Source organism: Branchiostoma belcheri, unplaced genomic scaffold, assembly GCF_001625305.1.
Source record: "Branchiostoma belcheri isolate BF01 breed outbred unplaced genomic scaffold, Haploidv18h27 scaffold2, whole genome shotgun sequence".
NCBI classification, from domain to species: domain Eukaryota; kingdom Metazoa; phylum Chordata; class Leptocardii; order Amphioxiformes; family Branchiostomatidae; genus Branchiostoma; species Branchiostoma belcheri.
This window is the reverse complement of record NW_017803490.1, coordinates 3,206,806-3,220,384: the sequence shown is the minus strand read 5'-3', so window position 1 is coordinate 3,220,384 and position 13,579 is coordinate 3,206,806. Positions and strand designations below refer to the sequence as shown.

Genomic DNA, 13,579 nt, shown 5'->3' with positions numbered 1-13,579 from the left:
TATTGATGAAAGCACAGCATAAAATGTTCCATTCTGTTAGGATGTTTAATGTCAAATATTCGACTGTAGTGAAATAACATTGATTCTTTGTACATATCTTTAAATTGAGCAATGATAGAAATGTATGCTTTGAACTTATGAAAGCACAGCACTAAATGTTCCATTCTGTTAGGATTTTTAATGTCAAATGTTCGACTGTAGTGAAATAACATTGATTCTTTGTACATATCTTTAAATTGAGCAATGATAGAAATGTATGCTTTGAACTGATGAAAGCACAGCACTAGATGTTCCATTCTGTTCGGACCTTTGTTGTCAAAAATGTCCAACAGTGGCTAAACAATTGAGTACTTCTTTGTTCTACATACAATAAAGAAGTTGAGTCATGCACAATTCATTGTGAATTTATTTACATGTCTATCCAGACCATTCACTAAATGGTACTGAAAGTAACAGTTTGTAATAGCTAGGTAACATGTTGATCCTTCTCTGTACAGATGTTTCCTTACAATCTTACACCTTCATCCCTGCTATGTGGGGAGGGAGGACTGTTGGGACACTTGCAGCACTGTTGGAACATGCGACTAGTTGCACTGTAGGAAGAAGAGAGAAGTGAACATTAGAAGAGACAGACAACAATAAAGTCTCCCTCTTAGGCCACACCAATTTAATTTCTTGGTTAATGGATTCGCCGCTTCATTTTTTCTGGTTTGCAAATAAAAATAAAAATTCAGAATCAACTGCAAAATGACCATCCTTTGCCTTGAACAGTTGAAAACAGTCCTTTTCTTACTACTTGTTACAGTCATTCCATCTTTCAATGCAGTAGTATCATTAAAAGTTCAAAATTCATAGTTTAAATTTTGAACCAGCCTGGTGTTGACTTCATGGCTCCTATCGTACCATTTTGGGCCATAATAGGATGCCTAGGCCAGTTTTTTTTTTTTCACCCGCCCGCCCGCTCCATTATTTAAAAAAAAAATCTGTTAACCAAGAAATTAAATTGGTGTGGCCTTAACTAAAAATTAAAGATAAGAGAAAAAAGAAAGGCCATTCTTACCTCAGACTGTGTTCCTGTTCCATGTCCCTTGGCCTACACACCTTCATCCCTGCTACGTGGGAGGGGGGCAGCACTGTTGGAACCTGTGGTTACACTGTAGGATGAAGAAAGAAGGTTAGGACAGACCAGACAGAGACAACATGAATGTCCCCTGTAAACTAAGAATTGTAAGAGAAAAGGAAGAAAAGAAAAGAAAAGCCATTCTTACCTCAGACTGTGTTTCTGTTCCATGTCCCTTGGCCTACACACCTTCATCCCTGCTACGTGGGAGGGGGGCAGAGCACTGTTGGAACTTCCATACTAGTCTTGCACTGTGGGGAGAGGAAGAACAACATCAATGGAGAGAACCGTTCCTTGAGACCAAGATACTGTCATCAAGTAAATAGAAATCAAAACCAGAAAAAGAAAGGAAAGGATATTTCATACCTCAGACTTTAGATGCTTGTCCAATGGTGTCTTGACAAATCCATCAGTCTGTTTCGTGACGGGCTGTCCAACCAAGGTTCAGGAACAAGAGGGAGGAACAAGGGGGTTTTCCGGGACCTAATATGTTGGAAACATTTCTAGCTGTCCATTTTTCAAACAGTTAGCCAGGTGTCCTCTCATCCTGTCATGGATAAATTGTACTGTCTGGGGAAGAATGCCATGAATGAGGCAGGTGGCGTAGGCAATGGCAAATACCCCACAGTCACTTCCATTTTCCTGCTGCTGCACAGCGACAACCCTCAGGCCAGCATAGTTGTCACCTACCAAGCATTTCACCTGCTCCTCCACTTCTCTCTGAACAACATTGTGGTAAAGACTGTCATACAGGTCTACTACTCCATCATTGCCTCGGACGGTACTTGTGCAAACCCAGTGGCTGTTGCCGGTATGGAGTATCTGAATGAAGGGATGCCTGACTGTTTGGAAGTTGCGACATGGTCCGAGAGTGGGCCTCTGTAAGCCTTCCATTGACGGGTCAATTTTTTTGAGTAGGATATGTGCATTATGTATGATATCGCAGTCCAGCCACCCGACAGGGTCCATGATAAGGTCGTAATGGTGGTCTGTCATATTGCACATTTGTCCGAAGCGGTCCACATTCTTGTTAACACTGACACCTGTGACAGTCACTTCTTCCTCCTCAAAGACACTGGGAATATTGTCCGTACTTGAGCAAGTTGATGACATGTTGTTTGAGCGCAGTTTTCTTTTGCAGTCCGAACACACCCATGTTGTAGACGCGTTGTTTGGCATCCTTTTGTAGTTGATACATGTCAGGTGAAAGAACTTGCCACTTTCGCAGCCGTTGTTGTGGCATTCCAGGAGTTTGTCTGTCTGAAGTGGGGTTTTCTGGCATACACAAACTGACTGGAGGCTGAGTGCTTTCTGAGGAGCAGTAGATCTTGTTCTAGTTTGCTTCTGTGGTTTTGATGAGACAGAGACATGGCAAAGGGGACATAGCCACTTAGCAGGCACTTCACTACTGATTTTCAAGCAGGACTTGTGAAAGGTAGAGATTGGACATGTGCTGTTTGAGCACTTGACTTCAGGTGAGTCTGATGTGGTCCTACAGAAACACACACTGTTGGTACTGGTAGTGGTAGCAGGCTCTACAAGAATGTCCCTCTTCTGTGTGTACCATCTGCCAAGTATCTCAGGTAAGATGCAGTATCGCCAGAAGTGGGTTAGCTTAGGTACAACACGATTCCAATGGTCCAAGTCTGGATAGATCCTCTCCATTGTTATCTTGGCTTGTTTCTTGTCACCCACAGAACAAACAACAAAATCACAGTACTTTCTCCCTGTTGAAAACAGCTGCTGCTGTACCTGGTAGAAATACTGGTGGTCCTTCTTGAGGCGGAGTTTATCATCATCCAGGTGCAAACATGCAGTACGTCTCTGTGCATACTGGTGAAAGTCTATGTCCTTCAAACAGAAGGGGCATTTCACTTCACCACAACCCTGACCACAACAGTCACAGCTACAGACAAAGTCTGGTGTAGCATGGAGCCATGGGTAGTCGGGATGTACTGTGAGTCCACATGGCTCGATTTTGAAATTTGTATGTTTACTTTTCATCTCTGTTTCGTACTCAGAAATTGCAGTTCTCTCGTGTTTGCACCCATGTTCGGTGGCTGCAGTTGTAAATCGGACCAGTTTGGGGTAGCAGATGGATGTCACCAGGGACTTGGAGGGCTGGGCAGGATTCGTACAACATGCCTGCTTGCTGACAGACGCCCCTATCCTTCCGGCTCTGTGTCGAAAAAAGGAGCCATCTTTTGCCTGGTTTCTTGTGTCCTCCTCGATTGCATCTCTTTCAATCTCTGACAACTGTATGTCCACTTTCTCACATGCTTGCATGAGGTCATGGTAATTCATGTTCAAGTACTTGTTGTCAGACAGGTCTGTGATTGTTGGGACATCAATGCTTTTGGGAAGGAAGGAGTCCGAATATGGATTTACCAGGCTTAGCACAACCGGTCTGTACTTCACCTTGTCCAGGTTTTGATACAATGCCTCAAGCTCAGCGTCATTGGGTGAAATGTCAGGAAAATCTTCTCCTTGGGGCTGATCTGGCTCCGTGTTCACAACTGGCACAGGTCTCATGCTGTCAAGGTTGGCTTTCAGCTTTTTTGCAGACCGAAAGTCAATGTCTCTGATCCTGGCATAGGGAGCTGAAGATGGCACCGTCGGTAGCCATGAGCATGGCAAATCTGTCGGCGCTGTCTGTCCCTTGACTCTGTGGTAGATTTCAACATAGAAGAGGATGCTGGCAACGTGTGAGCAACACTCACCTTGTCCAGCGACACAGTCCCGGCAGTGCGCGCTGAGGATGGTCCCGCCCTTTGTTGTGATTATCCAGACGTTGACCCCCGGGCTGTTCCAACTTTGTGACCTTTTAACCTTCCCAACCACAACGTACTTATCCCCGCGCAACTGTCCCCCGACACTTTCTACACATCCTGAAACGACGTAGTTGTACGCTTCCAGACTCTTGAATGCTTTGAACCGTTCCTGCGTGTAGAAGCTTGTGTCCAGAACCAAGTACGAAGCTAGGTCAATCGACTCCACTGGCGGTAGACGGTCCGGATCGAACTGGTCAAAACTCAGCAGAAACGGGTCAATCCCTACAGATTTTACCTTGTTCCGATAACGCTCTAGTACAAGAGGCGGTAAACTCTTCGTGTATTCGGACAAAGGGCAGTTTACCTCACTTTTGCTGGCCATTTCAACTCTTGAAAACTCTTGAAAACTCGCAGCGGAGATGAGCCCCAAAATGGCGTCGCACGGGTACACGAGGAGTGATGACGTCATGGTGACGTATGGTGAATAAGCTCTATACTTTACAAACCTCAGGTTATAGCCATTTGAAGAAACAACCTTTGTCATTAAGTACAGGTATAGACAATGGTATACATTTTACCACTTGCACACCACGTACACTTAGGTCTCCGATCAGTGCCCCTTTTTATGAGGCATAGACAAGCTATTCTGATTTACACTGTCTTTTCATTGGTAAAGCTAATTGTGTCGCCGTAATTTGTAGAGAGATGGCCACGTTTTGCTTAAACTGAATTCCTGAATTTAGCATGATGAGGGAGGGTCTGCATGGGGGGGGGGGTAGTGATTATGAATTACTAAAAATCTTCACCGCCAATTACAAATTACGTAAATTGCGTTAAATCATGGGGTATGAATTACGTTTTACGTGGAATGAAAAGGACCAATTATGTGTTACAGCTGATGTACTGATTACGAATTACGTTGATTTTGGGTGACTGCCTATGGATTATGAAGACTTCAAAGGCATGATTTTGCCTTCCAAAAAAGGGCATTCAGGCCAGCATGATGATCCTACATGAATGTACATTTTGTAGCATTGTGAGGAACCTAGTCTGACCACAGTGTGTGTTGTTGTGTTGCAGGGAGCCCAGGTGTGGGTGCCCCACCCTGAGCTGGTATGGCAGGGGGCGGAGCTCACCAAGGACTACAAACCTGGGGACAAGGAGATGCACCTGGAGACAGAGGAGGAGAGGGAGGTCAGACTCACAGGGCAGGCAATATACAGGGGAGGGGAGGGCTCTTAAACCCAGCACCTTGGTAGAACGTGCTACGCCTGTGCAAAATCTGTAATGTTATCATGAAAGTTCATCTGCGTTGGTTGAGTTATCAGTAAAATTTTGAACTTTATTCCAACACAAGGATTACACAGAGACCAAATTTTCAATGACCACTGTGGCCTTCATCAAGACAATTAATGACCAATGACTTCAAAACCTGTAATGTGTTGTGCATAATTGGTGGAGCATCTTGTTTAAGGTTGTCTCTTAAGGTTGTTGGAAAAGATATCTTTATATCTACAACAGGTGAAATTTTGATGCAACGTTGACCAAACATCCAAAGAAAATGATGAAAAATCTGAGTTTGGGTTTGACTTGAACATGATGACAAATGTTTGTTCACTGCTGTCTTCAAAAGTTTAAGGTTATACTCATCAGAAAAGCAATCACAAGAAAGCTTGTTTTGTACTCGTTGTTACAGGCAATTGTGAAGAAAATGAAGTTGGATAAAGCTCAGCCTTGAACACAGATGTCTGTTCCCCATTGTCTTGAAAGGTTTAAGGTTATACTTGTGAGAAAAGCAAGCAAAAGCTTGCAATTTATTCTTTCAGAAAAGCAATATTGTTTGGTACCCTGTTTCAGACAATTGTGAAGAAAATGAAGTCAGACGAAGACCTTCCACCGTTGAGAAACCCGGACATCCTGGTGGGTCAGAACGACCTGACGTCTCTCAGCTACCTGCACGAGCCGGCCGTCCTGTACAACCTACAGGTCCGCTTCCTGCAGAACAATGCCATCTATACATACTGTGGTAAGGACAACTTTCTTGTTTTTTTACTCTCTCACCGACAAACATACACACAAATAGGACAGTGAGCTCACCACAGTCAAATAATTAGACTAAGGAATAGATGAGATGAAATACCCATTAGACAAGAAATATCTTTGGACCTACATAATGTATTTTTGTTCCGTTGTAATATTTTGTGTCGTTCTTTAAGGTATCGTGCTGGTGGCCATCAATCCGTACGAGCAGCTTCCGTTGTACGGTAATGAGATGGTGATGGCGTACACGGGACAGGACATGGGCGCCATGGACCCACACATCTACGCTGTGGCCGAGGAAGCCTTCAGGCAGATGCAAAGGTGAACCATCATTAGAATAATTGTGCTTTAAATTTTTTAATTCTTGTTGTGTTTTAACACTGTGTTTTAAGGCCTGGTCTGTTTTTGGGCAGTGAGAAGTCAATACCTTGAAGTACTTTTACCTCTACCTTACAGAGATGAGAGAAACCAGTCCATCATTGTGAGTGGGGAATCGGGCGCGGGAAAGACGGTGTCGGCAAAGTACGCCATGAGATACTTCGCTACGGTGGGAGGGTCGTCAGACGACATGGAAGCCAGCATCGAACAGAGAGTGCTCGCCTCCAATCCTATCATGGAGGTTAGTCATAATTTCATACTTGCCATTGGAAAATACAAATGTAAATCTTTGCTAATGTTGCATAGTTATGTTCACATGCTTTGTATTCAAATTGAAGCTACCTGGGGATGGAATATCAAAATCCAGAATGGATGGAAAATTAAAAACCTTAGCAATTATTATGATATCAAAAATATGTATCTGTGGTTTGGTTACTGTATTTTTACACATTACCTTGTACATGGAGCCTGTAAAAATGTGATACTGAACACAGTCGACTTGTCGTAATATCTTAGTCAACAAGAAATATGATGCATTTTTCGATCTTAGTTTGCAAGAACTAAATTATAATAGATGTACTGTACTTCTCATCGAATTGACCCTTAATCTCTCAAAAGACCTGTACAAAACAGATGATACAGATAGGGTTATTTGTATAGATGAAGAATATTCAGTCAATCACTATTATTTTATTTGACTGTTTAAATCTGAAGTGTTAGATTATAGGTAATTATGGCTCTTAAGTGTGGGGGTCTTTTTTCCATTTCTTTATCTTTTCTTCTTTCTGTTTTTTCCTGTGACTTCTGTAACACATGCAGACCTGGGGCGTGGTACACTGCCTTGTTACTAGCACCTCTCCTTTTTCCTTGCACACGTTTTGTGTCCACTTTGTTTGTCATTTGTACATAGACCTTTTTGCGGATAGCAGAATTATGGGTAATGCAGGGCAACACATTTGTGGCTCCTGTGTATTGTCTGTTGTCATGGCAATGTGTTACCCAGAGTTCTGTGTTTTTCCCAACATGCAAAGGGGTCTGTGAAAATGTCTATGCTGTATGCACCTCTGCTTAAAGCATCTGTCCATTTTTTGCAAGTAATTCTAATTATCGCCATACTTTCCAGGATGAATAAAAAACAAGATCTGTTTGGTTGACCTACAAATGTACAGCTGGTTGATTTATCATAAAATTTTTCATTCAGCCCCAAAAGTTTGGTTGAATCAAAAGTTATTATTCGCTGACATTAACGTTTCACTGTGTCTGCATGGTGCTTTCTTTGCTTTGCCCTTATTTCTCTTGTTCTCCCCCCTCTCTCTGTGTGGTTTCTCCCCCTTTAAATATGTGTCACTGTATGACGGGGTAGACCAACTGGAGCCAGTTCCTTAGTGTAGGGGAGTACACGGCGGAAACCGCCATCGAGAGAAAAGTGCTGGCGTCAAATCCCGTTATGGAGGTAAGATGCAGCAGGAATAGAACGCACTGCTTTACGGAGAATGGCGGTTTTGCGTGTGCCTCTGAGCCTGCCAAGAGAAGCTTGTCAACCTAAGGAAGCACTCAGAAATGTTTGAGTCATCTTAGTTTAATACTTGCTTTGGCCTGTGTGGATTCTGAGCAATGTTCGGCCAGCAAAAGTAGTGTTTCTTTCTCCACTGCATGTGCTGATCTTGGTACTTTTGCCTGGTAGTTATCAGCAAACTGGAACAAAAACTTTTTCAATATGCTTCTATTTTTGAAGCTGGGCAGGCATTTGTATATTGCAGTGCAAGTACTATAGATTGTAATAATGTGAACCTGATGTACATACTAATTCTCAATTTCAGGGCTATGTCAGGTGGTTATTGAGACTGGGAAACTACATGTAGTTGCTCAAAGAAATCTTCCAGGTTTGAAACAGCAACAAAGATGCATGGAGATGTTAGAGTAGATGTCAGGCACCACCAACAAACCAGAGTCCAAATGCATATTATATTATTGTCGGTCAACTACTAACAAATTCCTAACAGTTAAACATCACTTTCAACAGGTCCTGTAGAAGAAACAACACACCTTATTATAACATCTAATGTTGATAATCAAAATGAATGTATATTGTATATACTAATGCTACACCTTTCTGCAAGTCAAGTCACTTGAAAACAAGTTTTCCAGCACTGAAGAACTATGAATTGATTTTGTTTACTGCCTGCCCCAAGATGTGAAAAAGCCACATGAATTTGAATTTATGAATGACATCCTACATGATTGTATGGATACCATACCGCAAATCAGCATTCTTTTGTGGCATTGACATGATATTACAACTCATTTTTTTGTCTGTTTGATGGCAATATATTTTCTCATTTTTCCAAGGTTGTAAAATAAAGTTGTCTCTTACAAAGACTTTGCTTAAAGCAAAATTTGACTTTTTTTGTGTAAAAAAAGATCAAAAATAATGGTGAATGTCATTGATAATATCATTATTGCGTGACCTACCTAAATATGTAAACAAAAAGTCACATGCATCAAAAAAAGAAATGTCACACACGGCACAAAAAATCAAAGCCTCTAGCTGCAGTATTGCATGACATTGACAGGACATACTTTAAATAGAATAAGAATACACATGTACTTGAACCCTTATAAACCCTGTACCATGTGTCTTCTTCCAGGCCATTGGTAATGCCAAGACCATCAGAAATGACAACAGCAGTCGTTTCGGCAAGTACATCCAGATCGGCTTCAACAAGAACTACACCATCATCGGCGCCAACATGCGCACGTACCTGCTGGAAAAGTCGCGTATCGTGTTCCAGGCGGAGAACGAGAGAACCTACCACATCTTCTACCAGCTGTGTGCCGCCGCAGACCTGCCAGAGTTCGAGGACTTCTGTCTTAGTGTGTAGCCATTTTTTTTATAAAGCTGTGGTACTTTTTTGCCATCTACAAATTATGTGTAGACTGGAGAGGTTGAGAGTACTGTACTGTATGATAGTACTGTATATTCTTCTTTTGGAAAAACACATGTAACTTGTTAGTATATGTGACACACATTGCAACTGTATACATAGTACATGGGGAGCACAAGTATCTATCTGCCATGGCAGCAAATTTGCCTCCACAAAATTTGAATGCTGTTGTCTGCAGTTTTAAAGGAAGGTGCAGTTTGTAGGAAATCTGCAAGGGATCTAGAAACAAATCTTTTCCTAAAGAGGTTAATGCATAAATCATGGAAGTTCGTGTTGGTGTACTTTTCCCAAAGCTCTTTGTTTTGTGAAAACTGCTATCAAAATCCTGAATTTAACTGACTCTCTTCAATTCTAGGTGACCCCATGAACTTCAACTACACCAACCAAGGTGGAGACCCAGTTATTAAGGACCTGGATGACTTGGAAGAGTTCCACAACACCAAACAGGCTATGTCATTGCTAGGTACATGGTCTTGGTGTTTAGGCTAAGCCTAATTTACCGAATAACAATTCTGTTGAGTATTTTGGTTTATTCCCATTCAACTTCAAATCTACCTGATATTTAGGATTGCTCTGCAAAGACTCCTTTCCTGTCCAGGTTACTAGTTCAAATTTAGGTGCTGATATTGTGACATATGACTTTTGTTTTTCCTTAAGGATTCTCGGACAAGATTCAGCAGGAAATCTTCAGAATACTGGCTGCTCTGCTGCACTTGGGTAACATTGAAGTGGACGAGAACTTTAAGGACTCCGAGAAGTGTTATATAGACGTAAGTATAAGTCTGACATTGTTACATTGTGTAACAGTTGTTGTCTTGTACATGTATACCTTAAGGGTCCTGTTGCCAAGTTAGCTATAATACTGTTGTGCTGTTGTGCCTGAACATACATTTGTACATGTACGTTGTTTAGTGCCTGTACATGCGATGTACATGTATAATAGTAGTGTCTATCCCTCTTGTTATAAACAATTGTAAGACAGACTGAATTGAAGTTTTTTCATTGGTTTACGATCATTGTAACCTCAGGTTCACACTGAATTTGATTGACAATTGGACATCTGAAAAATCCAAAATGTTTCTTTTTTAAAGTACAATTCACAGTCATCATCCAAGTATGTTTAATTATCTGAGTTATGCTGTAACAACAGTTGATTCAAAATTAACTGTTACTCTTCCCTAATAGTCTGAGAACTCCCACCTATATGCATATTTGACAGTTATTGTCCAGGTATGTTAAATTGTCTGAGCTGTGCTATAACAACAGTAACAGTTGACTGAAACTTGCCTGTACATGTTCCCCCAGCCTGAGAACCCCCACCTGTACGCAGTAGCAGAGCTGCTGGGAGTGGACATGAACCAGTTCAGGAAGTGGATGTGTAACAGGAAGATCACAGCTGTGCACCAAGTCATCGAGAAACCTCTCAGGTCATCAGAGGTCAGTGGGTTTTTTAAATTCTGACCAGTACCTTATGTGTCTCATAGCGCTAGGTTAACTGATCAGACCTGGAAGTGCTTGTGGTTTGATTTGATTAGATTTATTGAAATTGCAATGATACAATACACGTGGGACAAAGGCAGCTGTTGCTGGTGTTGTGACCCACACCATAGAATATTACAAACACATAAAGGATGTATTTAGTTCCTAATAGTAAAAAGACAATAAATCTAATCTTAAAACAACATGCTTAACTACTAATGTCATCATATCAGTCCATTTCAATAGCTACTTCCAGTCTAGTTTCCTGAATCCTTTCTTGTTTCAATTTGAAGCTTAAGGTTTTGTGTATTAACTGTTGCCCCCAATCCCTTAGAAATCAGCATGCACAGATGTAGTTACTGTACTACTCAATCAATCGACATGACAAGATGAAATGAATTCTAGAATAATTGAAGTGATATATCTCCTACCAAAATAACTGTTATTGTGGTACATGTATCATGTAACCTGGATGTCTACCTTTGATTGACATGACATATCCTCTGTTCCCCAGGCCATGCATGGCCGAGATGCCCTAGCTAAGTTCCTGTACGGCCAGCTGTTTGACTGGATCGTGTCAAAGATCAACACCGTGCTGACCCCTCAGGCCAAGGAGAACTCCTTCATCGGGGTGCTGGACATCTATGGGTGGGTTTTCTTGCCTCAGCTGAGGGTTAAGAAAAAAAAATGTTGTGTTTCCTGTTTCCCGACTGACCCTAGAAAAAATTGCAGACCCTAGACTTTTTTTGTGGATCCCTGCAAGGATCATGAATTCTTCAAGCTGATCAACCTTTTCTAAGCTCCATGATCTGACAACCGAGTGTCCTGAAACAGGAAACACAACAGTTTTAGGCATATGTGTACTAGTTAATTAATAACCTTGATACTGAGACTCTAAATGTGAAGAAAATGAAATTATAAAAGCTTTTTACAATGGGATATTTCATGTTGTGGAGTCCTTTGCTCTCTTCAAGTTGCATCACAATCTGACATTGATCAAACTCCCTTCTGTCTCCCCACCACAGGTTTGAAGTGTTCGAAGTGAACAGCTTTGAGCAGTTCTGTATCAACTATGCCAACGAGAAGCTTCAACAGCAGTTCACTCAGGTAAGCACCAAACCATTGGATTACAGCAAATGCAATGTTTACTCCACCTTTTTCCAGAGTCTAAATTTATCACAGTACGAAATGATCACTTGTTTAGAGACAGATGCTAGGTACTGGTTCATGGTACCAAGTACAAGTACAATGAACAGTGAACCACGATTTAACAGACTGCAATCCTTTCCAGCAGCATACATTTGTATATGTTGTGTGAGCGACAATAGCAGGGATTCAAACTCACAACTTCTTGGTCCCCAACTATCCATTCTTACAGCAGGTTCTTTGTGTTTTTTTCTCTACAGCATGTGTTTAAGCTGGAGCAGGAAGAATACGTGCGGGAAGAGATCACCTGGTCGTTTATCGACTACTACGACAACCAACCCTGCATCGACCTGATCGAGGCGAAACTTGGTCTGCTGGATTTACTTGATGAGGAGTGCAAGGTGGGTGCTTTAAAAAAAAGGCAAAGTTTTAACCATACCGTTCATAGTGTATTGGGCAGCACCCATCTCCATTTCTTGAGCACTGGGTAATGTAACTTCTTGCAATCACTACTGGGTAACAGCAAGTGGCTAGTCTATACTCTGCCCATTATGCCATTGCACCTTTTTTTAATGTTAGAGCTTACCATTGGAAATGTCATCCTTCATCAATAGGCTCTACTCCTGAGGCATTGCCAAAAAAGCTCCAAGAAAACAGAAATCTTTACCAAAGCAGACTGAAGATTTTCCACTATTGTCTTAGTGTCATTTCTAATCATCATTTTGAAGGAAAACCTCTACTCTAAAATTTGATAGCTTTTTCATTTTGCTAAAGAAAAACTCATGACAGTCCATTGAATTTCTTACAATCTCAGTGTCACATCTGAATTTCTACTGTTTACATTGAGCTTTTAAGCAAGAACTTGTCTACTAAACTCCCAGTATATAGTAGAGGGGATTCATTCCTCAAGCTAACCGACATCTCGCACACACGGTCGTCCCTCAGTAAGACATCTGGAACTGCATAGTTCCCGTTTAGAACTTTTATTCAGCCTGTCACACGACCGGTTTCGTCTGTGTGGCTTCTCCAAGTGTACAGAGGCTAAAAATGTCTACTAAACTCCCAAATCCTCTCCAGCTTCCTAAAGGCTCGGACCAGAACTGGTGCCAGAAGCTTTACGACAAGCACCTGAAGAAAGCCAAGCACTTCGACAAGCCCCGCATGTCCAACTCTGCCTTCATCATCTATCACTTTGCTGACAAGGTGGAATACCAAGCTGAAGGTTTCCTTGAGAAAAACAGAGACTTGGTCAACGAGGAACATATCAATATACTCCGAGCGAGCGAGGTACGTCTACTTGTTCTTCAAAACTTAAGACACCATTTAGACTAGATTTGTTAAAAAGTGGAAAAGCATCTTTAACAAATTCAATCGTAGCAAGAGAACTAGTATCATGATGTTGTCTTATGATAGCTAAACAGTATGGCACTGGCTTTTTTTGATTATTAAATCATATTAAACTTGATATTTGCTCAGGATATTATGCTATAATGAGAAGCTGAGTATTTTTGCACATGTAATTAACAGATCTATTACCTTTGAAAACTTGATTGATTTTACTAATAATTGTTTTTGACAAGATTGTATTGTGATTGTGTACTAAGTGGTGTTGCATTTTATTATACACTGCATGCCGTTTAAAAAAATTGTATTAATCAAGTTTGTTTTACTTGAATGATGTTCATGTCTTTGGCATGGTG

The 13,579-nt window shown here is 41.3% G+C and overlaps 1 protein-coding gene and 1 long non-coding RNA gene across 10 annotated transcripts in view; one reads left to right on the top strand and one right to left on the bottom strand.

Annotated features, from left to right (window-relative positions):
* LOC109468558 (unconventional myosin-Va-like) overlaps positions 1-13,579 on the top strand; it is a 56,374-nt gene that overhangs the window by 10,127 nt on the left and 32,668 nt on the right. For 8 of the 9 annotated variants that reach the window (XM_019766804.1, XM_019766803.1, XM_019766807.1 and 5 more), the window contains exons 2-14: positions 4,972-5,085; positions 5,749-5,917; positions 6,108-6,252; positions 6,388-6,550; positions 7,673-7,762; positions 8,958-9,183; positions 9,610-9,717; positions 9,912-10,024; positions 10,560-10,691; positions 11,248-11,381; positions 11,759-11,840; positions 12,140-12,280; positions 12,957-13,166. In XM_019766804.1, the coding sequence (XP_019622363.1) occupies positions 4,972-5,085; positions 5,749-5,917; positions 6,108-6,252; positions 6,388-6,550; positions 7,673-7,762; positions 8,958-9,183; positions 9,610-9,717; positions 9,912-10,024; positions 10,560-10,691; positions 11,248-11,381; positions 11,759-11,840; positions 12,140-12,280; positions 12,957-13,166 (1,827 nt within the window). The remainder of the gene's footprint in view (positions 1-4,971; positions 5,086-5,748; positions 5,918-6,107; positions 6,253-6,387; positions 6,551-7,672; positions 7,763-8,957; positions 9,184-9,609; positions 9,718-9,911; positions 10,025-10,559; positions 10,692-11,247; positions 11,382-11,758; positions 11,841-12,139; positions 12,281-12,956; positions 13,167-13,579) is intronic. The other variant, XM_019766806.1, reaches the window with a different exon arrangement.
* On the bottom strand, positions 23-1,383 carry LOC109468672. Its single transcript, XR_002140136.1, has 3 exons — positions 1,269-1,383; positions 1,061-1,154; positions 23-593 (listed from the first exon to the last, which is right to left on the bottom strand). It is a non-coding gene; the product is annotated as an uncharacterized LOC109468672 (long non-coding RNA).